Source organism: Pogona vitticeps, chromosome 10 (assembly GCF_051106095.1).
Source record: "Pogona vitticeps strain Pit_001003342236 chromosome 10, PviZW2.1, whole genome shotgun sequence".
Classification (NCBI taxonomy): Eukaryota; Metazoa; Chordata; class Lepidosauria; order Squamata; family Agamidae; genus Pogona; species Pogona vitticeps.
In genome coordinates this window covers 622718-648152 of record NC_135792.1, presented here as the reverse complement: position 1 = coordinate 648152, position 25435 = coordinate 622718, and the positions used below count along the sequence as shown (strand labels likewise).

The 25435-nt window shown below is 53.9% G+C and overlaps 2 protein-coding genes across 6 annotated transcripts in view; both read right to left on the bottom strand.

Moving 5' to 3' along the window:
- Positions 1–542: 542 nt before the first annotated feature.
- IL17C (interleukin 17C) lies at positions 543–2504 on the bottom strand. Its single transcript, XM_072980796.2, has 2 exons — positions 2317–2504; positions 543–1521 (listed from the first exon to the last, which is right to left on the bottom strand). Exons 1-2 carry the CDS (start codon positions 2502–2504, stop codon positions 1272–1274), a joined length of 438 nt encoding a protein of 145 aa, XP_072836897.1. The 3' UTR covers positions 543–1271.
- Positions 2505–15779: 13275 nt separating this feature from the next.
- The window catches only part of ZC3H18 (zinc finger CCCH-type containing 18), a 40529-nt gene continuing 30873 nt past the window's right edge, over positions 15780–25435 (bottom strand). For 4 of the 5 annotated variants that reach the window (XM_072980876.2, XM_072980873.2, XM_072980874.2 and 1 more), the window contains 7 exons: positions 23582–23725; positions 23068–23220; positions 21983–22143; positions 21199–21392; positions 20886–20985; positions 19187–19283; positions 15780–16716 (listed from right to left, as the gene is read on the bottom strand). In XM_072980876.2, coding sequence (XP_072836977.2) covers positions 16512–16716; positions 19187–19283; positions 20886–20985; positions 21199–21392; positions 21983–22143; positions 23068–23220; positions 23582–23725 — 1054 coding nt within the window. In that variant the 3' untranslated portion in view covers positions 15780–16511. The remainder of the gene's footprint in view (positions 16717–19186; positions 19284–20885; positions 20986–21198; positions 21393–21982; positions 22144–23067; positions 23221–23581; positions 23726–25435) is intronic. The other variant, XM_072980878.2, reaches the window with a different exon arrangement.

Genomic DNA, 25435 nt, shown 5'->3' with positions numbered 1-25435 from the left:
GCTTCCAGGCAGGAGGAGGAGGAGGAGGAGGAGGAAATGGGCCCAGGCAGGTGGAAAGAGTGCTTGGGGCAGGCCTGATGCTAAAAGCCTCAAGAGCAGGACTTCCAGGCGGCCAGGAGAAAGAGCCAAGCTCTCCGGCCGAGTCTTTCTCTCTCTCGGGTATATATGGTCATCCGAGGGGGTCAAAAGGCAGCCGCCGCCGAGGGGAAGCAAAGAGTTTACACAGTCATGGCAATGTACCCTGAAAACTCACATATGGAAATGTAGTCATCATCATCATCAACAACAATATTATAATAATAATAATAATAATAATAATAATAATAATAATAATAATAATAATAATAATAATAATAATAATAATAATAATAATAATAATAATAATAATAATAATAATACACTTGAACATCTCAAATATAAATTAATATAAATACAAATTAAAAAAATAAATAAATAGGGTGAAAACAAATGAATGCGGAATAATCATACGAGCCTCTTGGGGAGCCAGGAACCCTCCCAGCTGAAGCCGCCGAAGATCCCCCAAAAAACGCTTGCCTCCATTTCTGCAGAAAGTGGGCCGTCATAATGACATAATTCCGTCTAGGTGTCGGTTTTTAAAACTGGCTTTCAAAATTGTTTTTAATCTTCTTTTTATTAACGGATGCTTTCTTTAAAATATTAATATATGGAAGTAGAACGTGGTGCCTCACTTTGCAGGCCCAACAGGGGTCAGGGAGGTGATTCATAAATAGTTTTCATAAATAAATATATAAATAAATAAATAAATAGTGTTTCATTAAATAAAGGGTCCTCAGCAGAGGAGGGAGCTCTCAGAGAGGCCGGTGCTGTTTTGCCAACTTTGGCAGCAGGCAGAAGTTCACCCGGGAGAAGCTCTGCCTGCGGCTGTGTTGCCTGTGCTCTGCGCAGCACTGACCGGGCGCACCGAGGGGGGGGAACCGGTCCCGACGGAAACGGGGTCTCTTTGTTTTTTGGCCTTGTTGGAAGGCAGGGGTTTCTCAGGACGGGCCTCCGGGAAGAGGCTGCCCCGTGTCTTTAGCCGTATGGGGGGGGAGGACTCGCTGAGACCGGTGTGGGGTCTGCGGGGGGGGTGGCAGATGGGGGGGTGGGGAAGGGTTCGGCTGTGGCTGTGGCCGACAGATGGAAAGGAACCAAGCGCTTTGCAACCAGCCCCGTTGTGCCGCCTCGGTCTCCCACCAGCGGAGCCCCCCCCCGGTTTCTCCCCCCCCCGGCGCGTCCACACAGGGTCCAGCTCAGCTGCTCGACCGGGGCAGGATGCAGGCGCAGGCCACGGGGACGGGGACGTAGTCCACCTCGAAGGAGAAGCCGGGGGCGCCGTCCTCGCGCTGGCAGGGCCTGCGCCGCAGCACCATCATGCTCTGCTGGACCGGCACGGAGTTGAGCGAGGAGGACTCTTGGCCCGTCCGGAGGTCGATGCAGCCCCTGCACAGGCACTCGGCAAAGGCCAGCTTGCGCGGGTAGCGGTCGGCGTCTTCGTCGATGCTGTCGCAGGAGAGAAGCGGAGGGAGGAAGCAGGCGTGGGGGGCGTTAGGTGTGGGTCTCCGAGCACAGCCCTACGGCACCACCCCCCCCCCCCACTGCCGCCACCCTGGACCGACCCTGCCTCCTCCCAGAGCCCTTGGGTGGCCACAGGCTCAAGAAATCCTTTCCTTTAAAGGAGGGAAACCGAGGCAAGCTCAGGGGCCACGAACTCCATGACTTCTGGTAGGATACCTTGTGGGCTCCTTTGGTGCTCCGGGAAGGGAGAGACGTTCAAAAGCAGCCCCAGTCGGGCGAGGGTTCAAAGATACGCCTGAGAAATGGGGGGGGGGACTCTCTGCCTGATCTCGCTTCATGGCAAGTGCAGGAAACCCGAAGGGCCAGGTGCCAGGAGTGGGTGGCCACCGAGGGGACAGGACGGGACCCAAAAACGGCCACACCGCTCGGCATGAGGCTCCCACTTCTGGTCTCTGGGCCCTTGGGAGAACGGCGCAACCCCAGAGAATAGGGTGGTGGCAGGAAGGAATAGAAGTTCTGGAAGAGTGGGCCCGATCCAGCCTCTCAGGAGGCCCTGGGGGTCCCTTGCCCCTTTCTCTTACGGAGCAGGGGAAGAGAATCCAGGGGTGCCCTTTTTAAATATCCAGCCAGCTGCTCCCCCTGTATGTTCAATCACAGTCCTTCTGAAGGTGAATGGGGATGATGGAAGCTGTGGTCCCTCTAGAGGTCGGCTCAGGACATTCAGTCCACCCTTCTGCCCCCCCTACCCCCACCCCCCAGGTGCTGACAAGGGGCTCTTACTTGTATTTCCAGGGCGAGATGGAGCGTTCGTTGATGTCTTTGTTCAGCAGGTCCTGGAGCTTGAAGTCGGAGCAGGTGGCCTCCGGGTGTCTCCGCTGCCTCCGGGCGCCGGCCTGCTCGCTCTCGAGGGCTGGCACCATCTGCAGGGCGATGTGGCGCGTCCACCGGGCAGCCCTCCTCTGGAACATCGGGGGCACCTCTGCGTTCTGCAGCTCCTCGGCGTGGAAGCAGTGGGCGTGCCGGTGGGGGTGGCTGCGGTGTGTGTGGCTCCCTGACCGCCGTCCGTCCGTCCCGACCAGAAGCACCAGGAGGGCCAGCAGGAAGGAGGCGTGCTGGAGGAGAAGCGAGAGAGAGAAGCCGGTCTGTTAGAGCCTGGGGGCAGCCGGCGGGTGGCTCTGCGGGCCTTTGCCTCGGGGTCGCTGGGCGGCTGGGAACAGGGAGGAGCCGCAGGGCCCGGCCTCGCTCACTCGCTGGGGGGTTCAGGGCAGGGGACCCCTAACTGTGCTTCTGTGGTCGCCAGGCAGGCCTAGGGAAAACCTTGCTGAACTTCTGTAATTTTGAGAATACCAGAAGGCTGGGGAAATGACCTTTCCCCTTTTTAGGATGACAGGAAAGGGTCAGGCTGGCAGTGGGACTCCACAGTCAAAATAAAAAGCAAAGTAAAAGCAAAGTGTGCTGCTTATATACCGCCCCATAGCGCTTCAAGCACACTCTGGGCAATTTACAAGTTAATGATGCAGGCTACACATCCCCCCCCCCCCCCCAGCGAGCTGGGTACTCATTTTACCCACCTCGGAAGGATAGAAGGCTGAGTCACAACCTTGAGCCGGCTACCTGGGATTTGAACCCCAGGTCATGAGCACAGTTTTAGCTGCAGTACAGCGGTTTAACCACTGCGCCATGAGGCTCCTAAACCCTAAACCAACCCCCATGTGCTTAAATGTGCAAGCTCTGGAAAAAATGGGTCTGCCCCATCCCAAAAGGGGTGCATGGTTCTTTCTCCCCATAGCCATTTGCTCTCCCTTGTGCAATCTGAAACTGTAAGATCGCTGGGGCGGGGTCCTGTCTTCCTCTCCTTTGGGGCACTCCATACAAAGGGAGGCCAGGACCCTTCAGCCGTTGCATCTTGGGCTTTTCTGACATATTTGGAAGGTGAACGGAAACACTTCAGAACCTATTCCTTTCCACTCCTCGCAACCCGGCTTTTGTCTGGCACCGTCCATACTGCAGAGGGTGCTTTCCCTCTCTCTTAAAACTGAATTAGGACAAACAGCATTTGAACCTGTTTAAGGCTAAATGAATCCATGCTTCAGAATTTCCCCACCCTCACCCCCTTATGGCTTCGCTTTGTTTGCTTTGTGTGATGTTTCAGAGGTCTTGAGAGTCTCGCACACAGTCGTGTGTGTGTGTGTGTGTGTGTGTGTGTGTGTGTGTGTGTGTGTGTGTGTGTGTGTGTGTGTGTGTGTGTGTGTGTGTGTGTGTATAATAGTCCAGTCCAAACATGCAGTCCAAAGCACACTTTCCTGGGAGCAAGCACCATTGAATAGACTGGGAATTACTGAAGAGTAAATCTGCCCAGGTTTGTCCACTGCTCCTTCCACGGCTTCAACCGGTCCATCATCTTTTCCCTCTCGAGACCCCCCTCTCTCCTTGAGGGGGCCACAAGGAAGGTGAGGGGCGTGGGGAAATGAGCCTCTGCCTCCTCCAGAAAAGTTTACTTTCTCCTGGAGGCATGGCTTAATTCACAGCGATCTCTAAACAAACCCTAACTTTTATTAGTCAGGAAATAAACCTCCAAACAATCAACACAACCAAGGCTTCAAAATGACGATTGTCTATTTTTAAACACACCTTTTCCCATCTACCTTGATTTCATCCACCTGAACACATGCTGGAGGATGTATGCCTGAATGAATGCGGTTTAGACGCTTAACGTCTGAGCAAGGGTGTAAAGAAGCCCCGTTAAGTAAAGGGGTTCCAGAGCTTGGCCTCAAAACAGCCCAAACCGAATTGCCGCTCATGGCAGCTAAAGCAAGGGTACCCGGAGACCGGGGGGGGGGGTTTATTGCTTCGGTCGCTTTTGTCTTCCGCCTCTCCTGCGAGGAGCGCAAGACGCCTACGTGAGGCTCTTTTCTCTTCCACACCTTCATCCTCCCAGAGAGGCAGGTCAGTCAGAAGGACAGAGAACGTGGTCAGCCCCGGGTCACCCAGGGAGTTTCCACGGTCCAACCCAAGCCTCCTCAGTCACGGTCCAGCTCTCTACTTGCTACACGACAGAGGCTCTGACGTTGAAAAAACAGTTTTCGCCGTGTTAAAAATCTACCAGGAGAAACCTACCTTTTAAAAAGGTCAGCAGTAATATATCACAACCAACAGGACCCAAAAGGACCCCCATTTTTGTCCCTTAAAGGCTTGTGAAGGCCTCCATCCGACGGAGACCCTGGCAGCAGCTGGAGAAAGCCATGCCAGGCTGCCTACAATCCGGGGAGATGGTCCTTGTGGGTGCTGCCAGGCGTTCATGGGGAGAGCTGGGTCTCAGGGGGCCGTGCCTGCTGCCCATTCCAGGGCCGGGTGGGCATGTGGGGTTGTGGCACCCCCAAAGCCCCCGGGCCAAGCTCTGGCCTGGAGGGCTCGGGCTCCCCCAAGACCCCCCTCAGGCGCCCTGGCCGCCACAGAGCAACACCCTCAAGGAAGGCTCCTCCAGGAAACTTCTCCTGCCACCTTTCCCCACCAGGCTTCACACTCCCTGGTGCTCTCTGGCCAGCCGGTCAGTTGGTCGGTCGGAAGCTTTCCAGAGCGAGTCACCGGCTGCCTCTGGAGCATTTCCCTCTGGCACCTGGAGGTGGCATGAGCGGCATCCTTACCATCTTGGCTGAGTCGGCGGTGGAAACGGGAGGCGGAGGCAGGCAGGCAGGCAGGCAGGCAGGGGATGCAGCTGGCTGGCTGGCTGGCTGGACCGCCCGCTGGCTCTTAGGCTGCTGCTGCTGCTGCTGCTGCCGCCCGTTTGCAGGGGGAGGGCTCTGGTCCCGGTGCCCACAGGATAGGTGCTCTGAAGCCAGCTGGCCACCTGTTCTCCATTTATACCGTGCGCGAGAGAGGAATGTTTCACACCTGGAAACTCCGGCTTCTTTTCCTCCTCCCCTTGGGAAATAGCCGAGTCTGCTTACTTCCTCCTCAGCAAGAAGCATTCTCTTTATTCTGCAATACTCTTCTCACATTCGACAAATACTTCTGTTACAACCAACTATTTAATTTCAGGTTGGGTGGCCAGGTTTGGCCCAGGCCCTGCCACAGCCCCTGCTGCCTGCCTTTGGACTTTAATATACGTCTTCCAGGGGCAAAGAACCTCTCCCCCCCCCCCGCTTCTGCCCCATGACACTGGACTCCGACTCCCATCAGCCTCAGTCCAATAGTCAGGGATTGTAGGGGCTGGATCTGGAGGGACAAAGATTCCCTGCCTCTGATCTGGTTAAAAACCAGGGCTTGGGAAAAAGTAACTCTTTGGACTACCCTTCCAATAATCCTCCAGTCAGCATGGCCCACTGGTGGTGGTGGGGGATAATGAGATTTGTAGTACAAGCTTTATCAAGCTCTGATAAGAATGTGGGAGATGGGGCTCTGGGGAGAATTTCACTGAGGAAATTGTGGTTGATTACAGGAGTTAGACCTCTGACTTTTAAAGTGATGTAGAGTAACAAATCATAGGAATATATGGACCTCCTTAACTTAAATTCAATCTGAAAACTTTTTCTGCTTGTTTGATTCCACAGCTAAAAATAGACTTTACTTTACTTTATTTAGACTTATACTCCACTCCTCTAGACAAAGTCTACTTGGGGCGGCTTACAAAAAATGATAAAATACAATAGAATAATATACTTACTAAAACCTAATGATACAACCAACTAGTTAGTGGATATATACATTCTCAAGATGGGAAACTAAAGAAATGAAACAATTAATTGACTGGAGGGAAGGCCTGCCTAAAGAGCCAAGTTTTTAAGAGAGAGGGAAGTTGAATAGAAGCCAAACTTTCCCCCCTTATTTCAGGCTATGCCTGTGAGGTCTCCTTAATCTTCTCTTGGGGATTTGCCACTAAGAAAACCCCACACAAATCTTCATTATAAAGAGGAGACTTTAAAGGAGGCAGAGGGCCAGTTAGGTGATGGAGAGACTGGGGTCAGTGTGGATTGAGCTATGTCCTCCCCCCGCCCCCGAGATCAAGAGTCCTGCGAAATGCCAAATTGTGCACATTCTGCGGAGAGAGTGTGCTGGCCCAGTTTGAAACAAAAACCAAATCATTCTTTCTTTCTTTCTTTCTTTCTTTCTTTCTTTCTTTCTTTCTTTCTTTCTTTCTTTCTTTCTTTCTTTCTTTCTTTCTTTCTTTCTTTCTTTCTTTCTTTCTTTCTTTCTTTCTTTCTTTCTTTCTTTCTTTCTTTCTTCCCATTCCATTCCATTCCATTCCATCTTCCTTCCTTCCTTCCTTCCTTCCTTCCTTCCTTCCTTCCTTCCTTCCTTCCTTCCTTCCTTCTTCCAGCAGCCTGATAGACTATTGGCCCACCTAGGCAAGAGCTGGGCAGGATCCTGGCCACAGCTCCGTTGGCAAAAATCTTACTTCCCACCTGGAAACTCCTGGGCTCCATCTCTGGCACATCTAAAGAGAGAGAGAGAGAGAGAGAGTGTGTGTGTGTGTGTGTGGGGGGGGGGGGTGAACAAACCCCAGAGAGCTCAGAAGGACCTGCAATCTCTCATCTATCCGTCCATTATTAACACCTCCGGCTGTGGAAGATCCTGGGTATGTGGATCAGCCTCTAAGGCAGGCAAGCCTTCCTTAATCTGGTGCCTCTAGATTGACTGGACGGAGGTGCCCAGGATCCTCCATGCCAGATTGTAGAGGCACCACGGCCCGGAAACTCTGCTCAGCCCGTGCGGCAAAGACGACCCGGCAGTTCTGGCTGTGGCTCATCCACGGAAAGCACCCCTGTTCTGTTTCCTCCTAGCTGGGCTCGCGGATCCCGCCCTCCCTGGCCTCTTTGCTGCTTTGAGGCTCAGAATGAAAGGAAGCTGGCGAGGGCCATTGACGACCTCAATGTGGGAAGCCGAGAGGAAATCCCTAGCCTGGACCTGAAGAGGGCCGAGTCGGCTGTTGCGCTGGGGGCCGGATCCCAGGAGGGGCCATGGAAGGAAAGGCATTTCCCTGAGCCCCAGAAGTTAGGTGGTGCACAGGAAGTGTCCTGCACTTCTCAAATACTCCCCCCCACTTTTCGAGGAGTTTTAGTTCCTCCAGTGAAGGAAGCCATGGTTCCCTGTTCTGGGGTTGTTGCTCCGTGCTGTCAAATCACCTCTGTCTATCTATCTATCTATCTATCTATCTATCTATCTATCTATCTATCTATCTATCTATCTATCTATCTATCTATCTATCTATCTATCTATCTATCTATCTATCTATCTATCTATCTATCTATCTATCTATCTATCTATCTATCTATCTATCTATCTATCTATCTATCTATCTATCTATCTATCTATCTATCTATCTCTGGTTTTTGTGACCCAACCAATAAGTGTACGGTTTATTTAAGGAATAGAGCCCATTTTTCATTAATCCAATTGCTTGCTTGTCCCATGTTTGTTCAATGCACTCCTTTCATCCACGTCTTGATCTGTTGTTTGGTCGTCATGGGGCTCAGAAACGGCAGAGATCAGCTGGGCTCGTGTGGTTAAAAAGACACTGCAAGTGTTGAAATTAGCAAATATCCCGACTTTGGGGTGCCTAGGTGCTTAAGGCTTGTTTCTGGGCAGGATTCAATCCCAACTCTATGCCAAAAGCTTAAAGCGAGTGGCATCTTTTGTCTTCTGTGGGCAGAGCTGAGAGGGAAACAGTCCCTTTTGGGGGGGGGGGAAATACGACTCCAAAAGGCAGCTTTTCCAAGCAGGAGGAGGTGGAGCCCAAAGGGGCACCTTTTCCACTGTCTGATTGAGGCATCAGGTCCAAGAGAAGGACCCGCAAGGAAGGGGCTTTGCGGAATCGCCGGGAGCCCCCCCCCCCTCCGCCACCACCCCTTCGCAAGGAGAGGTGTTCGGGATCAAGGGTGTCGGATGTGTTCCTCGAGGTCCAACCCTCTCCCCCACCACCACCCACAAACACCACCCATGTCCTGGGTGGGCACCACGTGCCATGCCTTTGTGCAAATCAGCCCTGCTGGAAAGCGAACCGTATCTGGGAGGTCGGTGGCTGAGGAAGCAACTTGTCCAGCCAGATGGGAACCGAGGGACACCCTTAAACCAGCCTAGTTGGAAACTCTCGCTTGGTGACACTGACGTGGGCGGTCATGACAAAGGGGCTTTTGAAAATGTCAGGTGCTGCCGTAGGCTAAAAAAATACAGTATATATACAGTATATTATTTGTATCTTACTGATCGATAGATTTTTGAGGCAAAGAGGAACTATTTTGTATCATTCTTTCAGAAAGAAACCCACAAGGATACAGAGAAAGCAGGAAGAAGGAGAAATTGTGATTGAAAGTTATAATGTTGCAGTGGTTTGTTAGTTATGTATGTATGGCCAACTTTTGTCCAGTTACCTTAGGCTGGTGTCCTCCCTGCTTTTATTCTCATAACCCTGCAAGGTAGGCCAGGCTGAAAGAGGGTGGGGGGCTCAAAGTTACTCCTGGAGTTTCATGATTCAGAGGGTCTTGGCATCAACCTCCCCCATGCAATAGCAAAATGCTCTAACCACAACACCACGCTGGCCCCAGGATGGACCTCCAGGGTTACAGGGCACAACATGTTTTCTCTGCAGTTGGGTGTAATAAAATGCCTCAGAGAATGGCCAGAGAAGTGCAAGGCCGGGTGGCTGCAAGGGGTTAAACCGCACACACTGCGAGGATGTTGAAAGTGGGTGAAAAGTCAACTGAGGGAGAGCAGGTTTTGAACCCTTCTGGGTCACAAGATCCTCTCCTCCTCCTCCTCCTCCTCCTCATAAACCTGCTTGCAAGGCAGGTGCTGAGCCTCCCCTGGCATTGCTCCACCTGCGCCGCCGTGCGTGTGTCATTCCTCCAGCGAAGGCATCACATGCTCCCACCTGCCCGGTGCAGGGAAAACCCCTCCACGTGGCGTCACACCTCCCGGCCCGGCCCCCTTCCCTTCTCAGTCCAGGCCGGAGGGAGACGGAAGGGGGAAAAGTCGCCAACCACTCTCTCTCTCTCTCTCTCTCTCTCTCTCTCTGGAGGTGACTTTGAGAGCCGGGCGACGTTGGACGTCACAGGATGTGTTGCCTTCGTGTTTCCTAGAAAAGAGCATGACTAAACGGGCTGTCAAGCTTGGAGCGCCTCAGGGTCGGGCAGGCCTCAGCGGAGAAGGCAGCCGGGCTGGCCGACGGGGAAGGAAGGGAGCAGGAAAAGGGGACAGAGCGAAGGGGGAGATGGGCCTGCTCCCTCAAGGAAGCCCCAGCCTTGAGTCTGCAGACCCTGTTCATGAGGAGACCTTTCGGAGGTCATTCATTCACAGGTTCATCCATGACGGCATGAAACCCACACGTTTTCCACAGGGAGGCTGCACCACGGAGCCAGACGTCACAGAATCATGGCGTGGGAAAGGGCCTCTCCCGTCCTCAAGTCTGAGATCCGAGGCTCTGGTGTGTTGCCCCTTCCCCCCCCTCCAAAAAAAATCTCTCTCTCTCTCTTGGCCAAGGATGGGCCATGTGTGTTCCTCCAGATGGTGGTGCTGGTGGCATCCTCCCTCAGCTGAAAGCTGTATTGGCTGGGGCCGATGGGAGTTGTAGTCCAGCAGTACCTGAAGAGCCACAAGTTGAGTGTGGGGTTTTTCTTGGTGACAGGAGGTGACCCCTTCTTTCTTTTCTGCCCCTCCCACTAACCAGGAGATAATCACGCAGGCCCACCAGACAACTCCCCTGCACCACCCAGGGTACCCGAAGGGAAGAGGCATGAAGCACCCATTCCTTCATACAGAAATAAAAACAAAACAGAAGCAAAAACCCTCATGGCCCTTGTTTGTTTCTGTGAACGTGTGGATGGGTTACAGCCTGCTGCTTCAGATACAAGGACCTGGGTGAGTGTCTGAGAGGCAGATCATAATCCTCGCAAGAGCATGAAGACGTAAATGTGTTAAATTGGTCAGGGTCAGGAGGGTTTTTCCCCCCCCCCTAGGAATCGTACTCCAAAAAAGTAACTTTTCCAAGTTCTGGAAATCGATACCCGTGCTTCCATGTCTCCTTTGGCAGATGATTCTGGCTACTGGGTTTAGACTTTCCTGCCTCCTAGTCAAGCCGGTGGCACATCTTTTACATCCCACTGGAGCCACAGTGGGAGAGAATTAAGGATGCATTTCATTCCTTCCTGTTGGACTCGACTGAAGCATCGGCTGGATTAGGGCTACCTACATGGGTAGAGTGATGGACGAGGACTCTGGACAACAGGGCCAAGTCCCCTCTCGGCTCTGGAAACTTGCTGCGGGGAACTGGTAAAACCACTCCTGAAATCTCTCACTTGCTTTGAAAACCCTGTTAGGGTCCCTATAAGTTGTTTTTTACTTGATGGCACAGAACAGAGAGAGAGAGAGAGAGAGAGAGAGAGAAATAAGAAAGGCCTTCGGAATTCAGCAGGAATTTCTTTTGGGTGGCTGCAATGTGCCTGCCTCCGCCCCCCCCCTTAGTGTACAAAACGGACTGTGCCTTCGTGTGTCGGACAGACATTCGCTTTCATCTTAAGTTCCCCCAAGATGTCAAAAGTCCTCTTTTTGTAAATTCACCCTGCAAGTAAAAGTGAGCCCTAAACCTTTCCTTTTAAAAAGATTACATCATGTTGGGGTGGCCCGCAAGTGATGTGTGCTTGAATTAGCCGAACGAGACTGGGTGTGTGGGATGCAGGCAGGAGAGGGGCTTGACAAACTCCCCGAGGTTTGCCAGTGCCCTGAGTGGAGGCAATGAAGGGGGCAGAGCCTGGCTCTGGCTTTTGGGGAGGTTGTCAGGAGGGTCTGCGGGGGGGGGGGGACGGCCACCACAAGGCCATGCGCAAAGAAAGGCTCACGAGGGGTAAGGACTGGAGAAAGGTCGTGGGGACGGGGCAGGGAAGGACCATGAGAAAGCCATTCCCTGAGGCATCACATGTTTGTCTTGTGATTTCTGGGCCCTGGGCATTCGTGTGGCTCAAAACCACCTCTTAAGAGTGACCTCTTTAGATCCCCAAGCTACGAGACACCAGCTTTCTTCACAGGTTATGGTGGTAAAAGAGGGAAACGAGGACAGAGGTTGGCTGACAGGCAAAGTCTTAGAAGACAAAGGAGAATGAAATGCGGAATATTGCTGATGTTACGTCAGAATGCACGCAGGAATCCTTCAGGCAAGGACAAGCCTCTTGGTTATTTTGCATCAAATCCGTCCAGGAAACGAGGGTGACGAGCAATCAAAGCTTTTTCAGGGAGCGGGAGAAGTTCTTTCCTTTGGCTTCTGCTCCCAAAAAGCCTCGGCCAGCCTGGCCACTTTTCGTGGGGTTGGTTGGAGAGGTACAGTCAAAAACGTTTCCACGTTGTGTTTGTACAGAAGGGAAGAGGCCAGCCTGAGCTGAAGGAAGCTCCCCTAGCTCCGTGTTTAAGAACCAAGTAGTGCAAATTCAAAGTAGTACACAATTTTTTTTCCCTAAGGGACAAGCCATGATGGTTCAGACATATTCAGACTCACCTGGCCGGCCCTACCATTAGGGAAAGTGAAGATTCTCAGGAGTCTGGGCAGTAAGGCAACCTATTCATCCATGTGCTGACATCTTAACTGGAAGCACTTCACAGCTGAAATGTGCTCCAACGGAGTGATGATGGTGTAATTTTTTTAACTGGATCCAGGCCAGTGTTTTTAATATTATAATGTATGGTGTGTGTTTTTTAAAGCTGAACTTGCTTTTTCTTTAAGGTATGTTGCAAAGTGCCTTGGATCCTGCAAGGGACAAAAGAGATATTAAATAAGCAGATCAGTCAGACTGATCTGAATTTATTATCTTTTGTCTACATATGGGGTGTGTTGGTAGCATGAACGATGGCACGGAATGCTGCCCTATAAGCCACAACGTTCCGGGATAAGCTGTGCATCGTCCGCATCATCAGCGTTAATTCATTGCATTCTGTGCAGGAAGAAAGCAAAACAGGGTAGCATCCCCTCGCACCCGCATCCCTCACCATTAGAAAATGACAGTTCTTCTCTCCCAAAGTTTGGAAAGGTTCCTTTTTAGGGGGGGCAGGTGGTGCGTGCTACAGATCCCATAATATCCCAGACTGTGCTCATGTTTCTGGGAGGATTTCGGCTGTGGCTGTCACAAAAAGGAGCATTTTTTTTCCAATTCTGATTCTGTCTGATCAGGAAACTTGCAGCTTTTACCCATTTGATGTAAAGGACCCATGGAATGAAAGCAAATGTTTTGAGCACTCGCTGAGGCAGGATCTTTGCCAGCCCTGCTTGGGGTAATAAGTCGACTCCTCCTCTTTTCTTTTTCAGAAAAGTGCTCTTTTCTTTTCTTTTTGCAAAAAAAGCATTCCATGCCTAATGGGAGCTGATGCATTTCCTGCTCTGAGATTTGGCAGCACCCACTGTTCGGCAGAGCCGTATTTGCACAGCTTTGCTCACTTTTCAAACTGGAAAGTCCATGGTTTTCAGGGCAGGGAGCCCACACCGGTTCGTTTTAACTACCTTTTTCTGGAAAGTCCAACAGAAAAGAAGAAAGGATCCCCCCCAAAGCAGCAAGGGCACTGATTGGGTGGTTCCGTTCCACGCATGATGTGTACATGCAAATGAAAAGCGAAACAGAAAAACCACCCCATCCCCGGGTCTTGTGTGGAAACGTGGCACTGTTTGTGTTGCTTCCCGTGACAGAACCACATGAGCGTCACACGGTCCTGAGGCCCATCCGTTTCTTCTGCCTTGTCAGAAAACCAGCTTGATGTTTGCAGCCGATCTTGCCCGAAGGGAGGCCAGCAGGTCGTGTGGACGCAAGAGAGGGTGGCTTCGAGAAAGGCCACGCAGGGCTTCTCACATCCCACAGCGTGGCGTGGAAATTAAAGGGGGAAAGGGCCACAAGGCAAGGAAGGGATGCGACCACTGGGAAGTCTGAGGCTCCCACACGAAGACCTTTTTTTGGAGGTGGCAAGGGGGTGACGTGTTGTTTACCCCTGTCCTTTTTATCTGCTTGCAACCTTGAGCAATGTGCAAAATGACTAAACAATCTTTCTTTGGTTTCAAGACACTGGACTCCATCAGATCCATAGGGGAGAAAAAGCAGCTTCTTTATCTCCATCCCAACTACTTCATCTGCAGAGTGAAACCTTCCCCTTCTTGGCAAAGCCCACAAGGGCCACCTTTTAGCTCCCTCCCTGTTGGGGACATTAAAGGTGAGGCTTCATTTCAGAGAAGTAAGATTTGAAAGGTGCCGCTGAAGGTCCTGGACCACCTCCAGTGCCCCAGACCCGGCAGGTGTCCCTGAGCTGCCCTTCCTCCTCCTTGGTTTTGCTTGGGAAGGAGGGACGCGGGCAGCTTGGGAGCAACAGGGGCCAGCGTGAGTCAGGGGGGCTCACGAGCCCCCAAGCCAAGAAGGCACCTTGGGGCAAGGAGGGGGGGCAGGCTGCAGAGCCCTGGGGTGTTGCAGGTGCAAGGAGCCGATTGGGCCTGGCTCCCTCCGCCAGCACACCTCTTGCCCCAAGGGAGGAAGAGGAGGAAAAGGAGGAGGAGGAGCCGCTGGCCGAGGTGAGCTCAGCACCACCAGCCGGGCCCTCTCTTGCATGGGGACAGGGGCGGTTCTGCATCCTGGACTGTTCACTTGACACCTGGAGCCAAGGCCAAAACTCCCAAATGAAGCAAGAACGGAAAGGTCCTGGGTTGCCACCTAACCCAGCCCTCTTGGCACCCTTTCAGGTTTTTCTTTTAAAAAAATAAATACATCAACCTTCATCCATCTTCCTATCTTAAGGCCTTCAGGTAGCAGCAGGGTAGTCATCTCTGAATCCGTTTCAAGGGCCTGGAACTTCAGCTTTGTTTGATGACCACTTCCAGAATCCCTCAGCCAGCAGCTGGCTCTTTTTCAGGGACATGGTTTGGAATAGTTTCCTATGACTTTGAGTGTCGGTCGTTCTGGAACAGCCCCCCCCACACCCCTTTTTCAATTGTGTGTGTGTCATCATGGAAAGGGAATCGGATATATGCATAAGTACAGTAATACACTTCTATACTAGGGCTCTGTACCACCTAGTGAGATCAGTTTTAAGAGGTGTACTTGATTTTTTTTTTAAAAAAATAGGAAGGTTCTTTGGGCCATCAAGTCAGTCACCAAGCCCATACTGGAATAATAAACCCATTATGCTAATAGAAAAGGCACAGAACACATACAAGCTTGTGAGACCACACGTTTCTTCCAACGGGTATGAAGTTCCCAAATTATGCAGTCTGTGAGTGGGGGACCCTGTGTGCGTCATCTTAAGTCCCAGGTTGTTTTGGGATGTGATCGAGGATACCAAGCAGGTGGCGGGGCTCCTAAGGGGGTGCAAAAGTGTTGAGAGATGTCCCCCAGGGTAGCCCAGAGATTTGCTGGGACTTGGAATGTTGCTGGGGGTGGGGTGGGGGAGGAAGCAGTCCTTAAAAGGAAGGAAGGAAATAAATACTCCCCCAAACCCTTCTCTCAGCATAGCTCAGGTGTTGAGGCATCTGGCTGGGAGTCCCACTCCCTCTTGTGCCTCCTTGCCAAAGGATGGGCTGCATAACCTAGAGAGGGTTCCGTCCAGCTCTGCAGTTCCAGGAGTATTATGGTTATTGTTTGACCAAGGCAGAAGGGTTTCATAGTCTTTTGTATGCTTGCCATTACTGGACTGGTGGTCGCTGGAATAAAGTGTGGCTGCATCTCCCTGGCTAGGCCTGTGTATCAGAGGGGGACCTCACCTCCGTTTTGCTCCAATCACAGAAAAAGACAGTTAAAGAGGGTTATTTGCTTCTGAAGAAAATGTGACTGGGGGGCACTTCCCTTAGCACCCGAAAATGGGTGACCTGACCTGTTGGACTGCTCCCTAGCCTTCCGAGAGCTTCATCTGGCCCAGATCTTCCTTCAGCCTGCGTGTTACTGCTTGCGGCTAAAATGTTCCCAGGATCTTGAAAACAGCAGAAAAATGCAAGACCACGTAGGCCAAAAAGAATCTTCAGAGGCTCTGCTTCTGTTTGGGGAGCAAGAGAGACATGCTGAGTTTCCTGTGTGGAAGTACCTGTAATGCTGGGGTGGAGGAAAAACCTGGGAGCCCTCCAGATGTTTCCACCCAGGCTCCCTCCAGCCCTGCTCACTGGCTCCGTGGGCAGGGAAACCATGCAAATCCAGCAACGTCTGGAGGGCCCTGGGGTTTAAGACTACAATACCCATCTTGTCAGCCAGATGCCCTGAGACAGGATTTAGGACTTGAACAGAAAAGATCAAAGAAGGAACTGTTTATCAAAATATTTTATTTTCAGCATAACCCCTCAAAAAAAAAAAAACCCTCCTCATCAGACACGCATTCTGACAAAACCTTTGCATCTTCTCTGGTTTTTAAAATTCAACTAGAGCAATATTTCTCGCTTCAAATAAAAGACGCATGGGACCTTTCAACCAGACTTCCGCCAAGGGTATCTATGCAACTGGTTTAGTTCCTGGTGGGGGACGAGGTGGGGAGGGCAGGCGGAGGAGAGTCAACAGAGGGAGACCTTTCTGGCCGGTGGCAGCAGCTCCGCCCCCCCCCTCGACGCAGGACGTAGAAACTGCATTGCTGAAGACACTCGACGCACAGCGGGGCTAACTAGGCACGTAAGACTTGCAGCTAGCAGAGAGGCGGTGGGCCAGGCAGAGGAGATGGCCCCCGACAGGGCGGCGCTTCAGAGTCTGCTGCGCACCCTGGGCATGGGGGGGGGGCAGCCACGGCGCTGACCGCCTACCACCACAGTCCCGGCAAGGTGCGGTGGGTAGGAGAGGAAACCAGAGGGAGTGGTCTCAGACTTGGGTGGGCGAGCAGGTGGGCAGGCCTCCAGTTGACAAAACTTCTCTTTTCTTTTCAATTTTGTTTTTCTTAAAAAGGATCACAGCCAAAATAAAACAGAACTTCAAAAATCCGAAGTGGCTGTTTGTTTGCTATTTATAAAAACACAGGGAGCAGTCTCTCTTCTGGGCTGTACGGAGGCCAGACTATACTTTCCCAGGGATCTTGGCCCGCTTGCGAGCAATGGCGTCTTCCACTGCCTTCAGCTGCTTCAGGAGCTCCTCTCGACGTGACAGTGTGCTGGACTTGCCTGGTTTTGCAGTAGCAGCTGCAGGGGCCGATTCGGCGGCTTTGCCCGGGATACTTGTGACTTTGCTGGAACCCTTGGACTGGGGCGACAACGGACGTTTCCTGCAGCAAAGGGGAAAAAAAACCACACACACACACACCCTGCAATGAGAATGGGCTGGGAATAAGGAGGTTTTCTGAGGCTTAGATAGATTTCCAGGAGGCAAAGCTTTCTGCTAAGTCTGCAGTGTCTCTACAACCAGAAAATGCAACCTCTACAGCTTCTCTCGTTCTCTCTGATGCGAACACAGACGTCTGAAATGTTTGTTATTTTGCCCTTCATAGCAAAGGCAGGAATCAAACTTTTCATGTCACGTGTTCAAGTCAAGGAAGCCTCCTGGCATTTCAATACCGTTTTTTCCCTTCTCCAATTGGAAAATGGCACAAGCAAGTTTTGGCAACTCCTCCTCCTCCTCCAACGTGTAGTAAAAACAGCATTCTGCTCCACCTCTTTGTGTTTTATGAATCAGTAACCTCCACAGGGTCTCTGCTATCACTAAGACCTGCACCCACACTAGCGCTTTTTAGGACGTCCCCACCAGGGATTGGGACCTGCCACCGCCTCTGCTCTGCAGGTGGTCTCGCTTCTCCACTGGGCCCTTCCGAGTGCCAGAACCTTTGAAGGGTCCTGAGGCTGCACCGTGGGGTTAAAAACGATGGCTTTGAGAACTTCCATTAAATCAGACAGGTCTGAGTGCAATTTGCAGCTGGAGGGGGGAAAATGACTAGGGAACAGTGACTGGACATTTTGTTCTTCTGCACCAGGGATGTAAAACGGGTGCCAAATATTCAAACCGAGACCCCTGCCGGCATCAACATTAAAGCCAGGGTCAAGGGTGTGTCCCCCCCCCCCCAGACTGTGCAAGGACTCCCACCGACAGACCAGGGGGACAGTCCAGAAAGCATTTAGGCTTGAGTTTGAGATAAACGGCTGCAAACAAATCATGGCGCTTCAGCTAGCAGAAGGGGAGGGGGCTTCAGAGGAAGCAACTGTGCCTTATCCGCAGGCTCTGCTGTGACCCAACAGGGCAGAACCCTGTCCAGTGAACCAATGGCACCCAGAGCAAGAGGCAGGCTGTTGCAGCATCAGCTAAGAAAGACTCACCCTGCTGTCAGCAAGGTCACTGGCCTGACACCTCCCCTGCCAACCCGCCCTGGAATGCCAATTTCCATTGACGGGGGGGGGGGGGGAAGGGGGGGAGGAGGGAGGGACTGATGATGGGGAATGAGAAGATGTGACGGGTGCTTCCAACTCCCCACTTTACAAGGCAAGTAAAACCTGATTCTTCTCAACAGACCCTGTTGTTCTTTGGATGTCTAAGGATGCAAACTTTCCAGTGTCATGGGCAAATCTTTCTCGGAGGTGAGCAGGCAGGAAGAGCCCCATTTCAGGTGTATCTGGGGCACTTCCACTGATCTGTTCCATGAACCGTCACCTGCGTGGGAGAACCTCCCTCTCTGACGTGTCCATGCATAGGAAGCCTCTGCTCTCCGGCAATGCAAGATGTCCTGGGAAGGTCACGCCCAGGTCATTAAGGATGAAACGGCGGCTCTCTCTCTCTCTCTCCCCCCCCCCACCCCATGGCCTTGGGGTTTGCACCAGGCCTTCAAACGGTACTATGATCACACGGTAACTCGATAACTGGCACCCATGGGTGATTCCCAGCCTTTGTGAGTCACATGACGTAGGATCACGGCCCAAGGGTTACCCAACCAAGGCTCTTCAGCCTGTTCCACAGCAGCAAAAGGAAGGGGCAGTTCAGAGGCACCCGGACAGGAGGTGGGGGAGCCACAGCCCCCAAGCATGCAAGCCGGAGGCTGGGGGTTGGTCTCTGGGCAAAACCAGGAACTTGCTGCAGAAGCCTCACTGCTGAAGCCGCCCCAAGCAGAGCCCACATGTTTGGGGCTGCAGAGAGACACTTAGGGACACCACCTCCTAGCCAGCCAGCCAGCCAGCCGGCCAGCCTTGGGATGGATCCAGGTCAAGGGAGAAGGCCCAGACAGACCTTAACTCCTCACTCTCAAAGCCAGGCCCCCGGCAGACCTTCAAGGGTCCTTTTTACAAACCTCACCATCCAGCAGGACAGTCATGTGAAAAACCAGACCCTGCCCTAGTAACCCCTGTAAGGCCCAAGGGCTGGGAAGGCAGCTTGTTTGCTTGAACTCCTTCCCATCCAGAGCCCTCCTATCCCTGCTCTATTGCTCCTCTAAAGGAGCCATGATGGAAAGGCTGAGGGGCCTTGGCCCTTTGGTGACCCTGCACTGTGAGCACGGCTGCCAAACAGTGGTGAAGGAGGATGGCTGGCTTTCTCCCCTAAAGAGGAAGGCCTGCACCCCCAGGGGAGCCGTGCCGTGCCAGGCAGACACCCTGCCAAACCTGAGGCAGATCAGAGGCCGCCTGGGCACCCCTGCTGCCCTTGCTTCTCCTCGGCGAAGGTGAGGGAGCCCCGTGGCCCGTCCAAGAGCCTGCAGCAGGAAACCAGGAGGGGGAGCCAAACCAAGCAGCCCGTCCAAAGCGTGGGGTGCAACTCACTTGTCTGTCTGGGTGGGGGCAGGCTTCGTACTGGGCCCCCGCTGACGCTCCTGTTTAGGTGACGAGAGCCTTCCGGCGGGTTTCCGATCGCGAGGACCTGGCACAGAGAGGAAGGGCAAAGAGCCAGTGAGGGTTCTGGGGGCTGGGCTGGAGAATCAGACGGTTTTCTTAGAACTGTGATTTTTCAATGTTGTCGTGAGCCGTTGGTTGAGTCAACAGGGTAGAAACCTTTGAATAGGACTTGACTTGTGTGCATTGCACGCTACCACTGGAGGCCCTCAAGAGGCTGGCCAGGAAAGGCACGTCTCCCCCCCCCCCACCCCCCAAGGGCCGACAACAGGGAATGGGTTCTCCGAAGAAAAAGAGCACAAATGGAATCGGCCAATTTAATGCTAATAAGGAGACAATGATAACTAATTGTTGACAATGTGCAACCATGACAGCAGCTGTTAACCAAGCGCTTCACAAACAGGGAGCTGGCTTGGCACGCATTGTCAGCAACCCTGTAAGGTAGGTCAGGGTGATTATCTGCACAATGCAGGTGGAAAACTGGAACTTGTGGCGGGGGGGGGGGGGAGGAAGAGAGAATGAACCAAAAGCCTTGTGCCTCCATCTGTCTCATGAGTTCATGGCAGGGGCGAGAGCTCATCTGGGGACTTTCCAGTCCCTGCTCTCTTGGTGACACCAACAGGCTCTCGTTTACATAACACCTTTTTTTTTCAGGTGGTGAGATCAGCCTGAGGAATCTGGCACAGCGATCGATCGCTCCTCTAAGGAAAGTCCTTGCCCCAACAACAGTTAGCCAACACCCAGCTTGTTGCAGGCCTGGGTGCTCTGGAGGGAGCCTCCGGTTCCCTGAGCAACAGCAAAGGCCAAAGGAATCCAGGTTAAATGCTGGTCACACGATCCAGGAATCGTCTAGCCAGTTCCAAGGACCGTAGCAGGCAGTGGCCCAGGGATGGAGGGACGCCTCCCTGGACAGAGTTTGCAACAGATCTCCGGGGGGGGGGGGGGGAGGGAAGCCTGGGATGCCTGTACTGGGATTTCGCCACACCTGAGTCAGAGCGGAACAGCTCATTCGCTGATGAAAGCCCGAGATGGGGCAGGAGAGGCACAGGCGCGGGGGGGGGGGGGACCTTGGAGCTCAGCTGGCAGGGCTCAGCCCTGCCTCCCTCTTAAAAAGAAAAGCAAAAGAAGCCCATCTCGGAGAGCCAAGGGCAGATGTGCCGAAAAGCCTGGGCTGGGGAATGGGCAGGGAGGTGGTGATCCCGTCGGGCTCAGCCACTCTTGTCAGGGGGCCCCAATCATGTCTGCAAGGCTGGGCCATTGATTCTTGATGCAAAAGTGGCTCTCCCGGGACTGCCTCGGATACCCCAGATCCCACACCGAGTCAGCGGAGCAGGCAGCAAGGGGTGGCTGCTCGCTCTCCCAGGAAAGAAGCTCTCTTAGGAAAAGTTCAGAGACACAGCAGCTTCCCAGCCCCGCCTGGCCATCCTGCAGAAGGATGGTGACAACCACTTCTGGACTGCCAATGCTGGCACCCCACACTGGTGATGCTGATGAGGGATTCTGGGAAACGTAGTCTGGAGGAGAGGGCCTCTGAGTTGTGCATGGCAGCAGTGGAGTGGGGGCAGGCAGAGCCATCCAGGTGCTGGGGACACTGTTGCATCCCTGCCCGCCCGGCCCGGCCCTTCCTCACCTCTGTCCGGAGACATGTTGATCCGCTTGGCTGGAGGAGAACCCGGCCTGTCCTTGTCAGACGGCTCGTACCTCTTCCGGCTGCTCCCTTTGTCGGCCGCCTAAAAGCAAAAGCAGAGCAGAGGAGATCAGGGGAGGCCAGCCTCGCGCCTCCAGGAGCTGGGCAAGGGGGTCCCACTGGACTCTCCCCGCCTGGCCCCTTGCTAGAAAAACCAAACGGTACAATTGGTGGGAGACACTCCTCTTTGGACACACGCTCCCAGCCCCTCTGGGGGTCTTGAAGGGCCCTCTCCCACAAAGCTCCCCCCCCTCACCTTATTTAGCAGGGTGAGCTTGATCTCTTTGTGGCCACTGAAGCCGGCTGGCTGAGCCTGGGGGGGCTGGTGAGGCGCCGGAGGAGCCTGGGATTTGGCCCCCGGCGCAGGCTTGGCCGGCTTGGGGGGCTGGGCTGGAGCGTCCCGCTTCCGCTTCTCCTCCTTGACGGCACCTTCTTTTCTGGGCTTTCCTGCTAAAGGCGGAACACACCACACCGAGTGAAAAAAGCAAGCAAGTGCAGCCCTACGTTACCTATCATCATCACCATCACCTTTATTGTCAATGCACAGCACACTTAGGAGCTTAGGAGGCACCACAATTTTTCAGAAATGAACTCACGGCCAGTGGACGGTGTGTGTGTGTGTGTGTGTATCACTCTTCAATCCTGTCCCTCGGATTCCAGAGGCACTTGCAGCCTCTCCCCTTACACACACACCACAAAGGGGGGGGGGAGAGAAATGGGGGGGGGGATGGCATGGGATGCTGTACGTGCTCCAAAGCCCCGCTCAGAGTGGTGCACCCATGAATCGGCGGCTCCAGGGGCAAGCATTTAAACAAAGAGCGGAGGGTGAAAGCAGAAACTTCTTTGGGATTCCTCGCCACTGAGCCACACCCACAAAAAAGGCACAAGCTTCTCGTTTGCTTCTGAAGCGCACGGGCGACGCGCCTTTGGCCCTCAGCGGCTGGTTCAGAGGAATCAGGGCGGAAGGGGAGCAGCAGTTCCCCAAAGGAAAACCAGGGAGGCCGCAGTACAGAGCGAAAGCCGGCCGCTAAGCTTCCTACCTCTCTCCTTCTTCGGCTGCGCCGGGGTCGGGGACCGGGAGCTGGCTGAGGAGACCGGGCTGGCCAGGTCCGCGTACATGTCTTCCGAGTCAGCACTGCGCACGGAGCTGCTACTGGAGGAGGCACTAGAAACGGACGAGATGCTACTGACGCTCAGAGACCTGGCCAGGGCAGGGAGGAAGAAGCGGAAAGGTTGAAAAGCAACCACAGGGATAACAGGTCTCTCAATCTCTCTCTCTCTGCTCACAACACACGAGTGGGGGGCTTCTGCTCCATGGCCCACTAGCCCGCAGGCGCCTCCCCCTCCAGCCAAAGGACGCAACAGAACATCCCACAGAATGCACGGAGAGCCTCTCCAGAGCTCCTGCGGGGGGGGGGGGAAGAGGGAGGTCAAAAGGAGAGCCCGGTCGAGGCCACAAGGCACGGCTCTTTCCAGGAAGGAACAGGGTGGGTGGGGGCAGAGGCCATGCCTGCTGTTCCCGGAAGGCCAGGAAGCTGAGCGGGAATGTGTTCCTCCTGCATGATGTCCCCTCCCGTTCGTGCTCACGGCCGACGGCCTCTGAAGCCACCACCGGGGTGTCGGGCTGAGACTCTTCCCGTTTGGCCAGCCTGCTTCCTTCTGCGCTCGGCAACGAGCCTTTCCTTTACAACTAAACTCAAGGGCCCTGCCAACGCAGCGCTCAGGGACATGGAGCACAGCTTTAAACCAACTGTGGACACACCGGCCACAGCACATGGAGGCAAAACCTCTCTGGTGGGGCGGGGGGGGGGCTTCTGATGTGTGGAGGCCAAGAGGTCGCGATGGGTTGTTCCCAAGACCTCCTGTGGCTGGACACTGTCCAGGGACAGGATGTAGACCCAGCTATATCGGGGCTCTAACCTAGCCAGGCAATTCTTAGGCCTTGCCATACAAAATCTGAGCTGTCAGGCCATTTCCCTGCTTGAAGTTGCTCAAAGGGTGGCTACAGAGACGGGTGGTGGGCTTCCAGTGACCAAACCGTACCTCGAAAAGGATGGCCTTCAGCAGAAGCCCCACCCTCCGGGGTGCTCCCCCACCTGGAAGCAGCCGAGAGGAAGCTCCTCACCTAGATTTTCTGGACCCAGAAGGTGATGGGGAAACAGAGGCTGACGTGGACCGGGAATGAGACCGGGAAAGCGACTGCGACAAGGACCGAGACCGAGAGCTGGAACCGCTGTAGCTGCTGCCGCTGCCGCTCCCGCTGCAGCTGATGACCCGCCTGCAACACAACACGCACACACGTTCAGGCTCCCTCCCTCAATCCGCGCTCCTTGTTGCTGGGACGGGCTGTCACTTGCCATCTGGAGGACAGGTCACTCCAAGGACACGGAACAGCCCTAAGTACTGATGCATCACGGTTGGAAAGGTATTTCCCCCCCTCTGATTCTTAGAAAGTTTGACTAATACATGATCCTCCCCATCAGCAAAGAGGCTCTGCCAGCACATGGACCTGGGCAAGGGAAGAGATCCGCCTGGGCTCCGACGCAAGTGTCTGTGTGTGTGTGTGTGTGTCTGGTCTGGGGTTGCTCTGGGGAACCCCCCCCCAGAGAGCAATGATGGGTGGGAGAAATCGCCCCTACCTCCTGGGTGGTGTTCTCGCCTGGCGCTCCTTCCGCCGCGCCTCTCTGTTGTCCCCAGCCTTGGCCGGCTCGGGCGCAGCAGGCGTGGCTTTCGTGACCGGCGGAGGGGCCGGAGGGGCCGGGAGCTTCTTCACGGGCTTGTCGCTGCACACACAAAACAGGGAAGATGGAACCAGTGACGGAGGGAGGTTGCCAGGAAAAGAGCACAGATCCGGATCTCCGGGAACCACTGAGCTGGTCCGCTGGTCCAGGGCGCTCCTCCCTGGGAGCCAGTGTGGGGCCACAGAACAAAGAGGTGGGGTTGTTCTCGTCCTTCCAACCTCCCTCCCGCCCGCCTGCCCCCCATGCATATCCCCAACCCAAGCCCGGGCCCTTCCTTGTCTTTTCTGGACTGTGCCTTTTCGACCCTGTCTTCACAGCCGAACAGGGTGACCTTTGCTCCTACTTTGCATCATCACCCCAAACCCTCCGAAGGCCTTCTCCTCCGTTGGGAATTTGTCTTGACCTTTCCTCTTCTCCTCCCACCCCCCTGCTCCTGCCCCTAGAACTCCCAAACCCACCCTCTCCTGTGCTCCCTGTGATCCCAACATCCTCCTGTAGTTAAGCCTTATGGCACACATCTGAAAGAGAGAGACATCACGGCTCCTGGTTCACGAGGTTCCATCAGAGGGTGGCATCTTATCAAGACATCTGTAACTTGTTCATTAAATAAAGAAGATAAAAGAAGGCCCCTTGCTGCAGGAGGAGAGGCATCCTTCTGCAGGTGCCCTCTTGAATGGTGTCAGGCTCGTGTCACGCCACAACAGGGTGTGTGTGAGAGTGTTTGTGCAGAAGGGAGATGACGTCTCTTTCAAAATCAATATTTGTGCAAGTACAACGGTTGGATTTGCGTTCATTCATACCCGGGCTCCAAACCGTCCACAGGGCGACACTCTGCAAATCTCGCCTGGGGGGAAGATGCTGCTCAGTCTGGCTCTCCACGTGACAAAACACAAGAGAACCCCTACCCTCTCCAGTGACGGACCATTCCCCCCACCCCAAAGAAGGCCCCCAAAGGTGCTAAGTACAGGTTCTTCTGGGGGAGGTCCTCAAGGGGGGGTTCAGGCGCCACCAGCAGTGGGGCAAACAGGGGCTGCTCTGTGGAGTTCTCATCAGGGAGACCTAGGTTCATATCCAGGTGCAGTCACAAAGCCCACTCAGGATTATCCTACCTCACAAGGGGGTTGTCAGAACAAAAGAGTATTGCTCTGTGTGTGCATGAGTGTGTAGCCGTAGGGGGCACACTGGGCTCCTTGGAGGCTTTGGGGCAGGAGAATATAACATGTGACGAAACCGTAAAGGTCCCCTTTTGGAGACTGAATCCCTGTGGACCCCAAAAGCGTTTGGGGTTACAGGAGGAGGAGTCACATGACTAGACCCTGAGCATGTTTTCTGGAAATCCGTGGGATGTCCCCTTTGAGGGTTTTTGTGGTGCCCCCGTCACTCACCCCAAAGACTCTGTGAGTGCAGGCCTTCTGTCCCAACCCCTCAAGGGACATGTCTACGGGGACAGACGTCCTTAGCACCAGCTACCCTGTCCCTCACTATGGACGGAGGTTGACTCCTTCCAGGGAGGAACCCTACACCCTCTTAGCTCTTTAACCTTCTAACAGCTGGCTGTGTGAAGACAGAAAGAGGTGGGCTGGATCCAGCCCCCCCACCCATGATTCCCCTCCTCCTCCTCCTCTTCCCATCACGAGAGTCTGGCTTGCTCCTCAGTGAGGCAGCGGCTGGGCAGCGACCCCTTCCGGCCAGCCGTCTGTGGACCCAGCCCGGAGGCAGCTTCGCCGCAGACTGTTTGGCCCAGAGCAGACC